This window comes from Taeniopygia guttata, chromosome 5 (genome assembly GCF_048771995.1).
Source record: "Taeniopygia guttata chromosome 5, bTaeGut7.mat, whole genome shotgun sequence".
Taxonomy (NCBI): Eukaryota; Metazoa; Chordata; class Aves; order Passeriformes; family Estrildidae; genus Taeniopygia; species Taeniopygia guttata.
Genome location: NC_133030.1, coordinates 62,417,981 through 62,433,475, shown reverse-complemented (window position 1 = coordinate 62,433,475; position 15,495 = coordinate 62,417,981). Strand labels below are relative to the sequence as shown.

The window sequence follows — 15,495 nt, the reverse complement described above, 5'->3', positions numbered from 1 at the left end:
ACTCCAAACCTCCCTGGCCGTGCAGACATGACCCTGTTGGCGTTGCCAGCTAAAATGTGAAGCAGCAGCATCATTCCCATGGGCGATGGAGCCAAGATGGAAGCGGGCGTGTGAGGGGAAGGAGCCCTCGGGAATGTCCGGGCACGGCCACAGGGAGCGTTAATGGCCGCTCCGTGAGGCGCTCCGAGCCCTGGTCACCGCCAACAGGCGATAAGCGCCCGTTAGTGAAACTTTGGGGTGAATTACCCCGAATTTAGGGCTGGTTCATTAAACGAACTGCCACTGAGGGGAGGGCAGAGCGCTGAGGGCGGAGCGGGGCGGGAGCCGGGGGAGCGGAGCCCGGGGGCGGGCGGGAGGAGGAAGAGGAGGGGGCGGAGGAAGAGGTGGGAAGAGGAGGAGGAGGAGGAGGAGGGAAGAAGAAGAGGCGGCAGCAGCAGCAGCAGCATGGCGGCCGGGCGCGAGCGGCTGAGCGCGCCGCCGCCGCCTCCTCCTCCGCCGCCTCCATCTCCTGCCGCTCCCGAGCCGGAGCCCGCGGCCCCGCTGCCCAAATAGCCGCCCTGCCCCGGGTCCTGCCCCGCCCGGACAGCGCCCGGCCATGGAGCTCGCCAAACCGGCCTTCCCCGCGCTGCCGCAGGCCAAAGAGGACTCTGAGGTGAGCGGGAGCTCCGCTCCCGGGGCCCGCGGCCCCCGCCGGGGCTTTCCCCTCACGGCCCTGCCCGCCCCGCGGTGCCTCCCGCGGCATTCCCGCGGCATTCCCGCTGGGATCCATCGCAGGCCGCGGCTCCGCGTCCCGCCCTGCGACCACCGAGCGCATCTTCCCTTCCCTGGGCGCTGCCGGGCTCTGCTCCCTCCATCGCCCTCGCAGACCCCTTCGGCATCTCCCTCCGCGGTGCCCCCGGCCTGAAGCCTCCCCCTATCCCGGGCTGCTCCAAGCCCTGTCCAACACGGCCTTGAGCGCTTCCAGGAACGGGGCAGCCACAGCTTCTCTGGGCACCCTCACATTCAGGGAACTCATCCTCCTCGCTTCATCTCCTTTGGCTTTTGCCCACCCACAGCGGCCCCCGTGCTTTTTCACACCGCTTTCCGCGCTCGGTGTGTCACAGCCTGGCTGCTCCCCTGCCTTGGGAAGGCCCGGCCGTGTCCGGTGTGAGGAGCCCCGGTATGGAGCGTGTCCCCTCCGAGCTCCCCGCTCCTCCCGGAGCCAGCGGGGATGTGTTTTGATGTTTTCACGGTGTTTTCACGGTGTTGAGAGCCAGGGTTTCTCTGCGGCCCGGGACAGGTGGCAGCGTGTGCTCAGGGTGAGCTGTGCGGTGTCACAGAGCCGGTGTCTGATTTCTGAACTTGGCTGAACTCCCCGCCGCTGACCCTGGACGCTGGTGATTTGTTTTTGTGTGTTACAAACGTCCCCGAGTGTTCCTCCTCACCCCTCCGTCCCCTTTGGTGGCCTCAAATATTTAATGCGAAATGTCACAGCCTGAATGAAGGAAACTAAGAGTGTCTGAGCTCTTCAGATGTCTGTAGATTGTCATGTATTTCTAAACATCAGCATTTATTTCTGTTTGAACAGCGTTGCTCAATGCTGTTATGGCGGTAAATTACCTGAAATATGGGAGTGACTCTTTTTGTTCTGTTTTTGTTGTCAGGATTTAATACTCCCCATCACTTCAGAGCTCTGGAGGTGTTACAAGCTATTTAGTTGTTCTCACAAAGTTATAATCACTTAGTATCTCAACACAAATCATCTTCCATGCTGTGAGGTTTATAATTTGTTTGTTTTTAAATATCTTTTCTTTCTGGAGAAACCAATCCTGTTATCCACAGTTTTGTTAACTAAATTAGCCTGGCTGGCTTTTCATCTAAAATGGCTAAAGAGGAATGTAGGGTTAAAATAAAAACGAAACCAGAGCTGATTGCCAGTCTAACAACTTTTAACTGATGAAAACTGAGATTGCAATACAGTGTCTTTTAGACTAGCTTTTACTTTTGTCTTTTTTCATGGGCTGTCTGTAAATAATATAATTTGTAGTGTATTAGAACTTCACATAGTGAGGATTTTCAAGAACTGGTTCTAAAAACAGTAAGAATTTATTTTCAATATGCTGCATTTCTAACTTGATCTAAATACAAGATGATATCAACAAATTCCGAGCTCTGGATGCAAGATAATAAATAGCTGGAATATGTGAGGGAAACAAGAAAGTGAAAGCCAGTGGTGAGTGTCGAAGTTCTTGTGGAGGTAACTTGTTAAAAGGAAGGTGTAGGAGACTTGAGGCAGTGCTTTGGGAAAGCAAACTGAGGAAACGAAAATCATTCTGCCCACAAAATGTAGGTTTTCCTGGAAAGCAGAAGATGCTCTCTTGTGCATTGCAGCGAGGAGGCTCTTTAATGGACAGTAATCCCTAATATTTTGGGAAGTTGGTGATGGCTGGTTTAATGCTGGCTTGGCACATTTGATTTCAAGATACTGGGAAGGGGAGGAGGGAGAACTTGGGGAATCCCTGGCTGACTTCCTGCTGCTCAAAAGTGCAGCTTTGTCGCTTCTTTAACTCCATCCAAGTGCCACCCCCAGCTCCCTTCTCCGAGCTGACACTTGTAACCAAGTCACAGCTTTAATCATAATAATAATAATAATTTAAAATAAAGCCAAATCACTGGCTGGCTGCACAGCATCCATTCCTTCCTGGCACATAGAGAAGTGCTGAGGAGAGAGAGCAGCCTGGATTGACTGGGGCAGGCTGCAGGGATGATGATAAATAGGTCACTTTTCCAGCCTGGATGTTGTTTGCCCTGTCCCTAATCCATAGTCTGGCGTTTGGGATTGCTGGATTTTTAAACCTCTTGGGTGTTGATGCTTTTGGGAGCTTGGGAAATGCTAGAAAACCTGGAACTCATCATTCTGGCAAAGCTTTTCTGAGAATGTCTGTGAACTGAGTGTTCTTTTACAGTCTGGTGATGGTGAACATCTCAGTTTTATGAGTAATAGTGATTATATGTGATGTGGAAGCATTTCTAAGCTTAGATTTTTTTTTTTCCTAGAATCAGCACATTTTCCAAGGTCAGGTCTCAAACTTTCTTTAATTTGAGAAGTTCTGTGTTACATGTTTATACTGGGAGGAAAAAATATGGCTAAAAACCCATTAAAAAGTGTCAGGTTAATAACAATTAGTACATGTTGGCTTATTAGTACTGACACATCTTAGTACTTCTGGAAAGAAGGTCAGTAAGGACTGCAATAATTGAAGGAATGTAATAGAAATTATTTTCCCATTAAATTTTAAACAAAACAAAAAAGACTAGGATGCATATAATGAGAACACAGCAACAATTACCAGTTTATTTCTTTGTTAAAACATATTTGCTTGCAATCAGCCTGAGCAAACCAAGTATTCATGATGTACTTAGAATTTTTGTAGGACTCTCCATGGGTTTTATAATTAAATTAGCAGCCTATTGACTAAGCAGACATATTTGCCTTTTTATTATGCATAAAAGCCGAGTTCTTTTTAGCACATGGAGTTTTTCTAAAAAAAAAAAAATTTACATTTTTGACAGCTATATTTAGTCTGAAATGCTAATGTATTTCTGACTGCTTTTTTTAACTATGAAGTGATGCAGCCCATCTAAAGGTGGAACAAATCTATTAAACTTTTTTTACTCTCACTTTTGATAGGCAACACAAATAAACCCCTTAAAACACAGCTTTTCCCCTCCTCTGCAGACTCTTTAAAATAAGTAGGAAGCCGGTATCATTAGAATTATTTTACCTGCCCACATAATAGAGCCCCAAAAATGGAGAACAAAAGCTGTGTTGTGCTGGGAGATGTAAATCAGGTGACAGATTTTGATCACAACTCTGTGGGATACTATCAGACTGCTTTGCATAAATCAGGAAAGTGCTCTGTGGCAGCTGACATGGAGCAGTCTCTCAGTCCTGATTAATCTGTGCCTCCCATCCAGGGGAGGCCTGGTGGGATCCTCACAGGCACAGTGGAGCAGTTTGCAGAATTTGGGGAATTAAGGCATGTTTGGGTTGTTTTAGGTAAATGAGGAGTGTCTCAGTATAGCCCAACTCATGAATTAAAAAAAGGAGGGCCATGAAAAAGGCCATTCCTGCAGCATTAGAAACAATTCTGATCATCTGTGTGAGTGTGGCACTCCAGGCACTTGGCTTTGTGCTTCCTGCAAGGAGAATCCTGAAGGATTTTCATCCACTGCTTTATTTCCAGTTATATTGAAAAAAAAAATATATGATGAAAGTTTTTATCAGTGCTGCTGGTATTCAATGAGGTGCCTTTAGGAGCAATGCTAGAAAATGGGACAAAAAGGAATTTTTTGTTTCTCCTTTCCATTTCTACTTTCCCTTTAGTTTTGCCTTTTATCCTTTTCTGTGGCTTGTGTTTCTCTCTGCTAAAATAACTTTTCTTTCCCTGTTGTCCTTCCTTCCTTCCTCCATGTGCTCTGTCATTCCCACCTGCTATTATTCCTCTTCTCCACCTTCCTGCTTTTGTATTCCTTTGTATTTTCAATAGCAAAAATGTCTCTGGCGGGGCCTTCCCATTGTCTGAGTGCTCTGGACAAACACACAGAATTCCCTGTAAATCTGCTTCCATCCCTGCATTGTTTCCTGAGTGTGGTGGCCATGGGATGGGACAGCTGTGCAAGGGTGGCAGTGTCACCTCACCCTTACTCCTGCCTCTTTCTCCAGCCCTCAGCCACTTTTGGGATAGCAGCACTGTCCAAACATTCCTTGAGTTCTGCTCGTGGCAGTGCCATGCTCACACCTTCAGGGAATTAAAGGATTTGGTTTAATTTTGTGTATTTTATAGACTTGCACTGGGATTTCTACCTGGGAAAAAAAAAAAATATATAATTGAGCCTGCACTGTCAGGTAGTTGCACTAAATGATTGTTGTAGGTTCCTTCCAACTGAAATAATTCTATTTGTATAATAACCCAAATCTTTTTAATAGAACTGTCCGAGAACATAAAGCTTGACTGAAACTGAAGGCACAACCTTTCACTTCATTCCTGTTTGTAGCTAATTCTGAGGCTCTTAAGTACTGTGTTTCACAGTGATAGATGTGACAGGTTTCAGTGATACTCAAATATTTTCCTTGAATATTCTTTCAGTACCTCATTTAGTTTGTCTCCTTTCTTATTAAAAAATGGCAAATGATTGTGTTCTGCTACTTCTTTATAATTTGAAGATTTCTTCTGCAGTCGTTCCATTTTGCAAATACTGATTTAGATTTTTGTTCTTTGATGCTAACATCCCTCTCCTTCACTTCGATGGGCTAGGTAAAATAACATGTAAAGTGCTTTCAAACGCAAGGTGTGATCTCATTTCACCGTGTGAATGACACTTCAAACTGCCTTTAAATTCCCTTTAATTCAAGGGAATTAACGCCTTTGTGTCGAGGTGGTGGGATCAGGAGCCAGCCCCAGTCCAAGCTGAGCCTGGGCAGGGGGATGATGCTGCTGCTGGCAGTTGATGCAATCCTGCCCTCTGATAGAACACAGGCTGTAATCTGAATTTCCTGAGCAGTTTTACAGGCAGAGGCAGAAGCTGCAGCAGGTCAGAGCCCCTGGCTGTGCTGCTGTAACAGTTTCTGCTGCTACAACTTCACGACTCGGGGGAGAACCTTGTAGCAGGTTTGGAGGAGAGGCTTGGAGTGTTACAGGGAAACAGCTTCAGGCAAGAGGATTCTCACAGCTTTTGAGGTGCACAATCCGTCATGCAGGAGTCCTGCTGGGATGGATTGTGATGGGAAGAGAAATCTGTGTGGAGAGGGAAGTGATGCTATAAATCAACAACAAAAAAATTTTCTGTGAGTTGGGAAAAAATTGGACGCCTGGAGTGGTCAGGGAGGTTTTACTGGGAGCTGTGCAGCTTTTCCAAAGGATTTAAGGTCTGGGAAGCAGTGGGAATCATTGCAGGGGGTGGGTGATGCTGAGCAGGTGAAAAGCAGCAGTGAAAATCCAGAAGAGACCTCCTGAGGTGTAACTACTGACGGGATTTCTCTTCCTGGTGGTTTTTGCAGCATCTCCAAGAGCTTCTCCCTTCACCTGGGCCAGCCTGTGGTTTGCAGGCTCTGCTAATTACAAGGCAGCAGGAGTTGAACCATCCTAACTGGGCTTGCTTTTCAGCCAGAGCTGAGCTTTGACAAAGACTGGGGCTGTACCTTTTATGTGTGAAAATCAGATGGGCCTGCAGCCTTCAGCTGGCAGTGAGGGACCAGTTGAGCTGTGTCACATACACCCATTTCACTGCATCCCTTCTAGAGAGGCAGATGCAGGTTGTCTCTGGTGTTTAAAAACCACTCTCTCTGCTTTGGTACAGAGTCTCGATGGCAGGGCTGGTAAACCCATTTTAAAAATCATAATAGAAATTCTTTAGATTAAATCCTAGCCAAGGTCACTCTTGCAAAAAAAAAAAACTTCACATCACTTTTTGCCATTAAGATGCTTTAAGGAAGAGCAGGTGTAGCTGTGGCAAAATACGGATAAAATAACCCCAACTTTTGACAGAGCTGCTCATGATGTAGTTTGGGTATTGGATACCAAGAAGCTCTTTGTAGTGTGGACAAGTCTTATCCATTAATCCATAGCTTCCATTTATTTCAGCTGGAGATTGGCTGTGGATGGGGAAGGGAGGGCTTTGGAATGTGCTTTATTCCCCCTTCTCCTGCATGTTTGAGGGGAGTGGCTCATCTTTAAAACTTTGGAGTTCTAATGATTATTTTTTTCCATCTCTTTTTTCCATCTCTGTGGTGTTTTGCAAGTATTGATGACTGAGACTTCCAGTGAGTTGTCACTTGTTCTGGAGAACCTCCCAAATCCTTGGCAGCAAGGAATGCTGTTCTTCCCTCCACCTCTGGCATCACCCTTTGTTTTCTTAGCAAAATTCTTGCATTTGATCCGATCAAAAGAGAAGCTTTCAGTTGTTTTTTGTCTGCTTGGTGCTGCAGGCGGTGTGGAAAACCTGGCTGATGAATGAATTCCTTAAAATGGAACCTGTGCTTGGCTTCAGTCTCCATTAATAGATTGGGTTTTTTACATAACTTTGCATAACATTTGAATAATCTGGCATTGTTGGTTTTGAAAGCCTTGAAGGGCTGTCAGCAGTCACCAAAATCATTCTTTCAGTAGTTTGTGTACTTGTCTCAGATTGAATGTTTTCCTTAAACACTGTCTTTCAGAGAGTTATTTTGCAGACTAAATCCCATAGGAAACTATATCTTTTTTGCTTCTTGGAGGGCACTGGAGACCAATGTCTGGGGCCTGTAGTGATTTTTTTTTTTCCTTGTTCAGAACATCTGTGCTGTCTCTTGGGATTTGGTTCCCTTTGGACTTGCATTGCTCAACTCTTGCCTATTTATTTTGCACAGTTTACAGCTTTTGAAGCTAAAAATTTCCTGCTTCTGATGCTTTTGAAAGGAATATTTGTAATGTGTTGTTAAGCCAAAGTGGTGATGAATTTGTGTTTTTGTTGTACTCCAGATTAAGATTTCTAAATTCTACAAACAGAGTAATAAACCTACTGAAGTGCTTGTATATTCCTGGAGCACAGCTTAAGCTTTTCAGAGTTTATTGTTCTTAGGCTTGGTTTTAAACTTGGACAAACCTGGGTTTTTCTGGCCTTTTGAGGGGTGAATGATGCTTTTGTGTACAGAGCAAGCCAGCAGGGTTGTGCTGAACCCTCTCAGGTCACCCTTCAAAGGATACAGTTCTTTGTATCCTTTACAAAGAACTTTGTATCCTTTATCTTTTATTCTGTAAATATCATCCTTTTGTCACAACATTTCTCCTTTCTACTTCCAGGAGTTTATTATTCCAGCTGGAACATGCAGAAGTAATTTAGCTACTGGTGTGTCTTCAGCAAAGCCCATTTCAGTGCATTTTATTTCCCTGTTTGTGCTGCCACTTTAGGTGCTATCCAAAGGATTGTCTGGAGTGGCTTAATGTTTATTTGCTTTCTTTTCCAGAATAACTTTACTGATACTAAAATCCTTCTTAATTCCACTTCCAAGAGCTGGAAAATCCTCCCTGTGCACTGTGGGGGTGTCTGAGGGAAGCACAGGATTTTTATTGTGTTGGTAAAAAGAGGTTTCATGTGAAATTAATACCACTGGGACAAGTGTAGGTGCTCAGGTGAACAGTGCTGCAATTTAAGGGATCCTCCCTGCTGTAATCCAGACCTCCCTTCCCAGCTGCAATATTTGGTGTTTAACTTCCCCATACTTCTGGGGCCATCAGAACATAGGGGAAGTTTTTTTCTTAGCTGCTGGTGTGTGTGTGAATCAAACAACAGAGTTATGTAAATAAATATATGCAGTCTATTGGATATATTTGACTATTCCCTTTTTTTCTTTTTCCCCATAACCTCCAGATGGTAACTGGGATCTCAGCTCCAACTCCTTCATGTGTGAGGGTCAAGGAATGAGTAAGAGCCTGTTAATAGAGGCCAGTGGGAGTTGTAGGGAAGGAAAGACAGGAATAGTCTCTGCCTGAGCATTTTCTGTTCAGCTTTGGCAGAGCTGGGAGTGGAGCAGAGGATGGAGATGGTGATCCTGGTGTTTGCTCTGCTCAGCTGGGAATGGCAGCTGAGCCCTCCCAGTGCTGGGGCTCTGGGGAAGGGGGTGTTGGGCTGGAAATGACCAGCAGGATCATGGGCAGGAATGTTTTATTTACTGGGTGAGGAGCCTCACCAAGGGTGGAGACTCACTGATGCCTTGCTGTGGTCAGGGAGAGCACAAATTTCTGGAATTGTTCGAGCTGAATCCTGAATATTCAGTCAGAGTGGATTAGGTGAGGCAGTGTGGATTTTGAGGGAGTTACCTTCTCTGCTTGTTATCTTCTGTTATTTCAGCGGCTGCAGGAATTCCTTTGCTTCTCTGACCAGTACAGAATGTGCTAAAGCTTTTTTTCCTTTCTCTTTTTTCCCTTCCTCCCTTCACAGGGAAATTTCTCAGCAGAACGCTGAGGTGTGGATGTACAGCTGATGAGGATCCTTTCCAGCCTTAAGGATTTTTTTGTAGAATACTTGAGGTTTCTTCACATTAACTTTCCAAATAGTGTTCCTTGCACTTGGGTGGTGCTGGCATCCCTGTGGAAAGGTAGCAGGAGCTTGTACAGAACTTGTGATTATTTTCTATAAAATGCATGTCCACATCTCTGCCTGGATGTTTTTCTCTATTGTATATATAATTTTTTTTTTTTTTTTTAAGGATTGGACCTATCCCATGAGGAGAGAGATGCAGGTAGGACACTTTTATTTACTGTTTGAGGCAAAACCCATGGAGCATTTAATGAGGAGAAAAAAGAGCTGGTATCAAAATCAGTCTTTACCTGTAAAGTGTCAGGCAGCACCATGGGAGACAGAACTAATTAGTTAATTAAGGTGAGGATTTTCCAGCTTGGAATACAGGTGTGTTTGCATCTCTGTTGTGCAGGTACTAAAACAGAAATCCCCCACATATTGCATTTTTGTCTTTCTGAATGTTTTTAGATGATTACAAATAATGTATCAGAGGTTTGCCTTCTATCTTAGACTTAGAAGTGTCGTCCAGTGGGATGGACAATTAAAATTTTCCTGCCATGGTGTCAGGCAAAATATTGCACAAGATAAAATCTACACACCTGCATATCTTCATTGGTGGGGAGATAAATGGATTAAAACTGACATTTTCCCACTGCTAGGCCAAAGCTTGAGGAATTTCCATGAGAGCAATTTGGAATTAATTACAAGACAGGGTAATAAACCAAGTTAAGAGTTCCCTTCCCTTGATCTGGGGTTGGGTGAGATGCAGAATCAACCTGGAGCTTAGTCCAAATCAAGGGCTTTGTTCCTGGTCCAAAACAAGATCTCCAGCACCAAGATCATGTTTCTTTTATCCTGCCAAACCAATTTTTTTTCCTTGTCCTGCTATAAATGACATTGATTACACATTTCAGGAATATGTAAATTATTTGTGTCCATGTTCTGAGGTGAAATGTATTATTTGAAATCATTTGGAGTTGGTATTAAGTGTCTGTTGTTCTCCTGCCTCCTAGGAAATCTTACCTGGGTTATTTTTAGGCCCATATTCTTCAGCTATGAAAAGCAAGGTATGATTTTTCAGAATATTCTCTCTTTGCTGTGGTGATTTGATTTGTTACTGTGGAGATTTGCTCAAGTGTATCTATAGAGGTGTAAATTTGGTTGCAGTTCTGAACTGGAACATGAAAAATGCCAAAGTGGAAGGAATATGTGGTGCATTTGTGGGATGGTCTGAGCTATTTGTATTAAAATTGAGTCTTAAATAGAATTTTTTTTTTACAGAATTTAAACTATTTGAGACACTTCACCAATTCCTATTTCCTTTGCTGAAGTGTTGCAAGACCAGTCAGAACTGGGAACTCACACACAGACATTAAAACAAGGAAAATTAAATTACAATAAAATCAAGCACTGCTCAGGCACAGCTTGGCTCTACAAATTTGCCTCATGGTTTAAATGATCTTATTTTCATGGTCTGATTCCAGCAAGAATCCAAGGCTGGCTGCAAATTCCTCCCTCATGTAGAGACTTGAAATTTCAGGCAAAGTGAAAGGTGGGGAGAGACAAACAAGTTAATTGAATGCCTTCCTATTTTGTCTTTTGTTTGTTTGTTTGTTTGTTTTCTGGGAAAAACAACATTTTTACACTGTGAATTCTAGAAAACCAGCTCAGATTTTCCTTGATATAACCCTATTTGGCATCTAAGTACAGCTTTTTTTTATTACTATTCCTATATATAATATACTATAATAATATGTATAATATAGTAATATATCTATAAATAATATATATAACTAGTCTATTTATTACATATTTTCTTTATATTATTATTAATAATTATTATTATTTCTTTTTCTATTACTGTCTAATAGATGAATCTGTAACTTTAAAAATACTTTTTTTTTTCTTTCTCCACAGCTACCTATACTTCAGAAACATGGAATAACCCATGTAATATGCATACGACAAAACATTGAAGCAAATTTTATTAAACCAAACTTCCAGCAGTTATTTAGGTGAGAAATGATCAAGATTCCTTTGTGTGTGTGTGTTTTCTTTCCAAATATTTTCTTTCCAAATATTTCTTTTTAAATATTTCAATATTGTCAGAATTATTTGAAAAATGCGCTGAGGTGCAGAAAAACTTTAAATCCAAACCACGAATTTTATTCATCCTGAACGAGCCTACAAATTAGAATTATCCATAGTTTGCAGCAAATGTTTTCAGTGATTTCTGAGAGGGGAAATCTGTCAGGGGGTGTTGGAGGAGATTCCCCACTCCTTTCCTCACAAGGTTCTTGATTGAATTTCTGGAATTTCGAGCAGGAATTCAAGGCAGGGGGTTGTGCTGGGTTCCTCCTGCAGTGGAGGGGTTGTAGCAGCTCCCAGGAGCAGCAACTCCATGGTGCTGTGTACTCACAGGAAATTTTCATTGCAGGTATTTAGTCTTGGATATTGCAGATAATCCAGTGGAGAATATAATCCGGTTTTTCCCTATGGTGAGTAGATGGATTGGGAAGGGAAATCCCCAGGAGTTTTCTGAGCTAACAAATAGCAGTTTCACATTTGGGATACTCAGCCTGAGGCACCTGGAAGTGCTGCCAGCTCCTGACTTTATTATTGACACTTTAATAAGTGTAATTAATTCTTTTTTACAAGTATGGAAACAGGTGGAGTTGTAGGAGCTGCTTCTTGTTATGGTATTAAAAAAAAAAATTAAAAAGAGTGGCTCCAAACAGAGATTTGGGGGAATTCTGAGGCCCTTGACCTGGGGGAAACATTTCTTTGAACCCAAGAATAGTTACATTTCTTGTTTCAAATTCAAAATAATAACTAAGTTTTACAGTGTCTTAAAACATGTTTGCTGCAGAGGAATTAAAAAGTAACTTGTAAATTAAACAATGCCCATTATTGGAACATACACCCTGGTTTGGAGCTGTGGGTTTGTATCTTTGAGTTCAGTTTGCAGCTGAACAAAAGGATTTTGTTCCCTTTTCCACCAATAAACCCAGAATTGCCTTCACTGGTTTTGCAGTGACAATTTTAGGAATAGTTTAAAATACAAAAGAAATACAAATGTCCAGTTGAAGTGGGGTTTAAGTCTGCACAATTGTCACTGATATAAAAATATACCAAATTTAGGTGTTAATACTACTTGCACATAAAATAATCTGAAAGTTTGAGTCTTGTATTTTTTTTTTCTTTTCAGACTAAAGAATTTATTGATGGAAGTTTACAAAGTGGAGGTAAAACTATATTCACTTGCCCCTCATTTATTAAGGTGTTGTTAAAGTTTTAAAACTAACTTAGGGGTATGGATTAGAGGCTCTTAAATAAGAGCTTTTCTTAAATTTGGGGGGTTTATTATGCTGGATTTGAACTCTGTTAGACAAATTCAGAGCAAAGTGTTCTTTCCTTTTGCCTCTGACTGGAAAATCAACCTCTGGGGTTTGGGGTTTTTTCACTTGGAACTCAGCTGAGTTCTGTGCATGAAGTTTTCTTGTCCCCCCTTAAATGTAGGACCTGAAATCTGCATTGTGGCCATTCTGTCACTCAGAATCCTCCCAGGAGCAGGAAAAAATCACATTTCAAAGAATTTTATTCAGTTTATACAAATATGGTTAATTTTTTTTTTTTTTTCCTTCTCAGGAAAAGTTCTTGTCCATGGGAATGCAGGGATTTCTAGAAGGTAGGAAATGAACTATCCTGATATTAATATTTAAACAATGGAAAGATATTTTACTAATTTTTAGTTTGGTTTTTTTTTTTTCCAGTGCTGCCTTAGTTATTGCATACATAATGGAAACATTTGGGGTGAAGTACAGGTAAGAAGAGCTATTCAGGTTTTAATTCAGGTGGTGTGAGTGAATGATGATTTTGGAGGGAGCAGAAACTGTTGTGTTTTCACTCAGTCTCAGTGCTTTACCCAAGGCTTTACCAGGAGCTGATTATTCCTTTTTCTTGTGTTTACACCCTTTTAAAAATAAGAATCAGGCACCTGCTGCTCAGGGAATGAGGGCACCAGCCTCCATCCATGGATAAAACCTTGGGAGAGCCCCAGGGGCTGTTCTGAGCCTGTGTTGGACAGGAAAGTGAGCTGAGCACTGGGGTGGGCAAACAGAATTGTGCAGCTGCTGCTTCCTGCTTTGGCCAAGCAATTTCAGTTGTAAAAACCAGTTCTGGGGAGAGTTTAGAGGTTCTGTAGTGCTGAAAAACTGATAATCTGAAGGAAGACTCAAACCACAGAGATTTCTATATATTTTTCACTGAAGTGGCTTTTTTCTCTTTTTAAGGGATGCATTTACTTATGTCCAAGAAAGAAGATTCTGTATTAATCCTAATGCTGGATTTGTCCATCAACTTCAGGTGACTTTTCTTTTAATTCTTGATCATAACTGAAAAGCCATTTAATGAATCATCTTCCTGCCAAACAGATATTTATACAAATATGCTTCAAGGAAATGTCAGGAGCTGGAGGAAGGCTTGGGAGGAAGATGAGTGGGCACCCTCAGTTCCTCAGAGTTAAGCTTTGGACAAAGCAAATCCAGGAAAATAAATAAAAATCCTGTTTTGTGCAGTGATTAAGAGGCTCTGAAATGTCTTGGTTGGTGCTGAAGGAGCTGCAAAGGAAATGTTATTTGATCATTAAAGCCATTTCTTTAGTCATTCTGGAATTTTTCGTTCCCTCTGACTTCCTGATGGTTTTTGCATTCATGTCAAAGCAACAAAGAATTCTCCTTCTCTCAAATCTGTGCCTGAATATGAGATGCTCCCTGAATTGGTCCTGCTCATCCTTAAAAAGCTTTATGCCAAAGTAATTCCAATCAACATTTTTGGACCTTTCCAGGAATATGAAGCCATCTATCTAGCAAAATTAACCATCCAGATGATGTCACCTCTGCAGCTGGAGAGATCCCTCTCAGTCCCACCTGGCAGCACAGGTGAGAAGCTTCTCCTGCTGGGTGGGGGTGTGAGGGGATTTTTAAACAAACCTTTAGCAGCAGATCCCAAACTCTTGGGAAGGGCTTTAGGTGTGCAAGCTGAGTTTAAACCTCAGTGTGAAGTGTTTAAATGTCCTGGTTTGCCGTGGCTGAAGTTCCCTCTTGCCTCCTGCAGGGAGTTTGAAGAGGATGCACGAGGAGGATGAAGATCTTGGCACCATGCAGGTGGCAGCAGCACAGAATGGCTGATGGCTGAGGACAAGCACTGGTTGTAGTGAGAATTCCTGCCAAGAAAGGTGAAGAAAACTAGGGAAAAAAAAAACCACACACAAAAAACAAAACGAGAATTAATGCAAAACAATGAACACACATAGCTTCTTTTCAAATTACATGTTGCTTTCAGATGTAAATCTGCCTCTGCAACACACTAAGCATCATTTTTAAGATGTTGGACTTCTTGAATGAATAGATGGCACTGATTGTTTTACTCCTTTTTTACACTTTACAGTTTATTCTAAACCAAGATTTTTGGACTTGCAAAGAGGTATTATTGCAATAATGCACTTTTCATACTTGAAATTTCTTTATTTGTATGATATAAAGTTATTACTTTAAACAAAATGCAAGCGGGGGGGCATTTGTTTATAAAGTTATTTGTGTAATTTATAACAAGAGACTTTAGTAAAGAAAAAGTTTGCTAAAATTCACCTTGTTCTCAGTATGTATTATGGCAGAAATGTGCTTTAGGAACATAAACATAGAGGTTAATTCAAGCTGAACTATCCAGAACATCCTCAAACTGATTTTCAAGGAGTAGTTGCTGTGGCAAGGCAGTAGTGGCATCATTTGAAGTAAAAATTGGATTTGCCTTTGACAACTGAGGCCCAGGGCACTGCCCATAATGGGATCAAGACTTAAAGGATTCACCTCAGCTCTGGTAAAACCTCAGACTCAGCTAAGAAAACACTTCTTGGTGCTTTGAGGTTTTCAGACTGGGGACTGTGCAGCTGTAACTCTCCTGCCTCAGCAGCACAGAGGTTGTGCAAGCACAGTCCTGGTTCTGCATCTGCTTTATTTTCCAATGTTTGTTGCCTAAAAGCGAGGGCTGGAATGATTTGGGAGCACTGTGGTGACTGAGTAAGGCTATTAGAAAAGTGTGTGTTTGGGAAGTCTGAGCTTGGTTCGCAGACTGTGTTTTAACAGGGAAAAAATGGGCTCAGGATTTGGGGATCAGAGCATCCAGCAGCACATTCCTGTTCCTGCTGATACCCTCTGCCACCTACTGCAGGGATGGAGCAGCGTAATTCCTTCAGGGAGAAAAAAAAATCTGCAATAAACAACGTGATGCTTTAGTTAGGAACTTTTCAACCAGAAAGAAGTGATTTCTGTCCTGGAGAACTGCGCTGTGTCAGTGTCCAGTGCTGGTTTGCAGTTGCAGAGTGTTTATTCCTGCTCTGAACTTAACCCTCCATAAAGGAATGCTCTGGGGCTCTTGGGAAAAGCATTCCCAGCCTTT

The 15,495-nt window shown here is 42.4% G+C and overlaps 1 protein-coding gene across 3 annotated transcripts; it reads left to right on the top strand.

Moving 5' to 3' along the window:
• Positions 1 to 374: 374 nt before the first annotated feature.
• Positions 375 to 14,682, top strand: STYX (serine/threonine/tyrosine interacting protein). Of its 3 annotated transcripts, none has more exons than XM_030275270.4 (11): positions 375 to 652; positions 9,227 to 9,259; positions 10,053 to 10,106; positions 10,957 to 11,054; positions 11,477 to 11,537; positions 12,248 to 12,284; positions 12,688 to 12,727; positions 12,813 to 12,863; positions 13,332 to 13,404; positions 13,886 to 13,979; positions 14,155 to 14,682. In XM_030275270.4, the coding sequence occupies exons 1-11, from the start codon at positions 596 to 598 to the stop codon at positions 14,226 to 14,228; spliced, it is 672 nt and encodes a 223-aa protein (XP_030131130.1). In that variant the 5' UTR covers positions 375 to 595; the 3' UTR covers positions 14,229 to 14,682. The 3 variants fall into 3 exon arrangements, with proteins under 3 accessions (XP_030131130.1, XP_072786687.1, XP_030131131.1); XM_072930586.1 differs by lacking the exon at positions 375 to 652 and adding an exon at positions 8,451 to 8,807; XM_030275271.4 differs by lacking the exon at positions 375 to 652 and adding an exon at positions 8,874 to 9,115.
• Positions 14,683 to 15,495: the final 813 nt, after the last annotated feature.

Bases quoted from the DNA above. Each gene is read 5' to 3' on its own strand.
- STYX (XM_030275270.4), top strand. From the start codon at position 596: ATGGAGCTCGCCAAACCGGCCTTCCCCGCGCTGCCGCAGGCCAAAGAG. The intron at 11,055-11,476 runs GTGAGAAATGAT...TTTTCATTGCAG, and splicing joins AACTTCCAGCAGTTATTTAG to GTATTTAGTCTTGGATATTG. The intron at 12,864-13,331 runs GTAAGAAGAGCT...TCTCTTTTTAAG, and splicing joins ACATTTGGGGTGAAGTACAG to GGATGCATTTACTTATGTCC.